Genomic DNA, 1,476 nt, shown 5'->3' with positions numbered 1-1,476 from the left:
TATGGGACTAAGACTACTTTCCTATTGTTAATGGTGTGTGGGCAGGGAGCTTGTGTGATTTATCTCTTTATCACAATGGCTCAATGCCAACATTCTTAAACATAGCAATTACAGACCATCTACTGCAGTAGAATTCAAAGCAAAATGTAAAGAATAGAGACATGTTCATATTAGGTGGTGTCAATTTTGCAATATACTTTTCAGTACTTACCATTTGTAAATGTGGTTTGGGAACCCATTCTAAATTGATTATTTTAGAGTATCTCTCAAATCGTTCATATATCAGGCCAAGAGCAGTCTCTTTTGTGATAGAAGTTTTCTGAAAGCTTTCTTCACATCTTTGTTTCTCAGGGTGTATATGAGAGGATTTACCAATGGAGTGACCACACAGTAGAACACTGAGATCACTTTACCAATAGTGAAGTTGTACTTGGCTGGAGGGCGAACATAAGCAAAGATAATGGTGCCATAATAGATAGATACTACAGTGAGGTGGGAGGCACAGGTGGAGAAAGTTTTCTTCCGAGCCTCCCGAGAAGACAGCCTGATTATTGTGACCACAATGTGCCCATATGAGGACATAGTGAGAAGGAAAGAACTTAGAATCACAACAGAGCTACATGTATACCCCAAGGCCTCCACCAAAAATGTATCAGAGCAAGACAGTTTAAAAATGGGGTCTGAGTCACAAAAGAAATGGTTGATCTTCTGGGGGCCACAGAAGCTTAGATGGGAGATGAGTATAGTAGGTAGCAGAGGGGCAATGAAGCCCCCAATCCATGATCCAGCTGAAAACTGCAGGCACACCCGAAGACTCATGAGAAGTGAATACCTTAAAGGACTGCAGATGGCCAGGTACCGGTCATAGGCCATCACTGCGAGCAGGATGCACTCTGTAGCTCCCATGGAGAAAAAGAAGTAGTACTGGGTTATACAACCAAAAACAGAGATGGTAACAACCTGTGCGAGGCAGGTGGCCAGCAACTTAGGCACCGTGGCTGTGGTGTACCAGATCTCCAGGAATGACAAATTTCCTAAAAAAATGTACATGGGTGTTTGGAGTGTGACATCCGTGAGAACAATGAAAATAATAAGAGTGTTTCCCATGAGGGAGAGCAGATACACAGTGAGAAATATCACAAACAAGGTTAGCCGCAGATAGAGAACACTAGAAAACCCAAGAAAAATGAACTCTGTCACTGCTGTTTGGTTTGTTCCATCCATATCTCATTGTCTCTGGTCTGTAATAAACAACAAAGCCCAGAATATGGAGGATGAGCAATAATGGTTATTTGTGTATTATTTCCTGATGATCATGGACTCCTAATAATAAAGAAAGTTAAGGGTGAGCAATAACATAGTTGGCATCTTTATAAACATTTTCCATGGATTATCTCACTTAATTTACAAAATAAATCTCTAAAGTAAATACTCTAACAATCCACTTCACAAATGAAGAAACTGAGTAAATTGCTT

At 40.4% G+C, this 1,476-nt stretch overlaps 1 protein-coding gene across 1 annotated transcript; it reads right to left on the bottom strand.

The window, feature by feature from the left end:
* Nucleotides 1–282: 282 nt before the first annotated feature.
* Nucleotides 283–1,224, bottom strand: LOC125163961 (olfactory receptor 6F1-like). The gene has a single exon (XM_047856345.1). The coding sequence runs from the start codon at nt 1,222–1,224 to the stop codon at nt 283–285; it is 942 nt and encodes a 313-aa protein (XP_047712301.1).
* Nucleotides 1,225–1,476: the final 252 nt, after the last annotated feature.

This window comes from Prionailurus viverrinus, chromosome A1, assembly GCF_022837055.1.
Source record: "Prionailurus viverrinus isolate Anna chromosome A1, UM_Priviv_1.0, whole genome shotgun sequence".
NCBI classification, from domain to species: domain Eukaryota; kingdom Metazoa; phylum Chordata; class Mammalia; order Carnivora; family Felidae; genus Prionailurus; species Prionailurus viverrinus.
The sequence above is the reverse complement of the archived record's forward strand: the minus strand, read 5'-3'. Positions and strand labels throughout refer to the sequence as shown.

Coding starts and splice junctions, on each gene's coding strand:
- LOC125163961 (XM_047856345.1), bottom strand. CDS start 1,224: ATGGATGGAACAAACCAAACAGCAGTGACAGAGTTCATTTTTCTTGGG.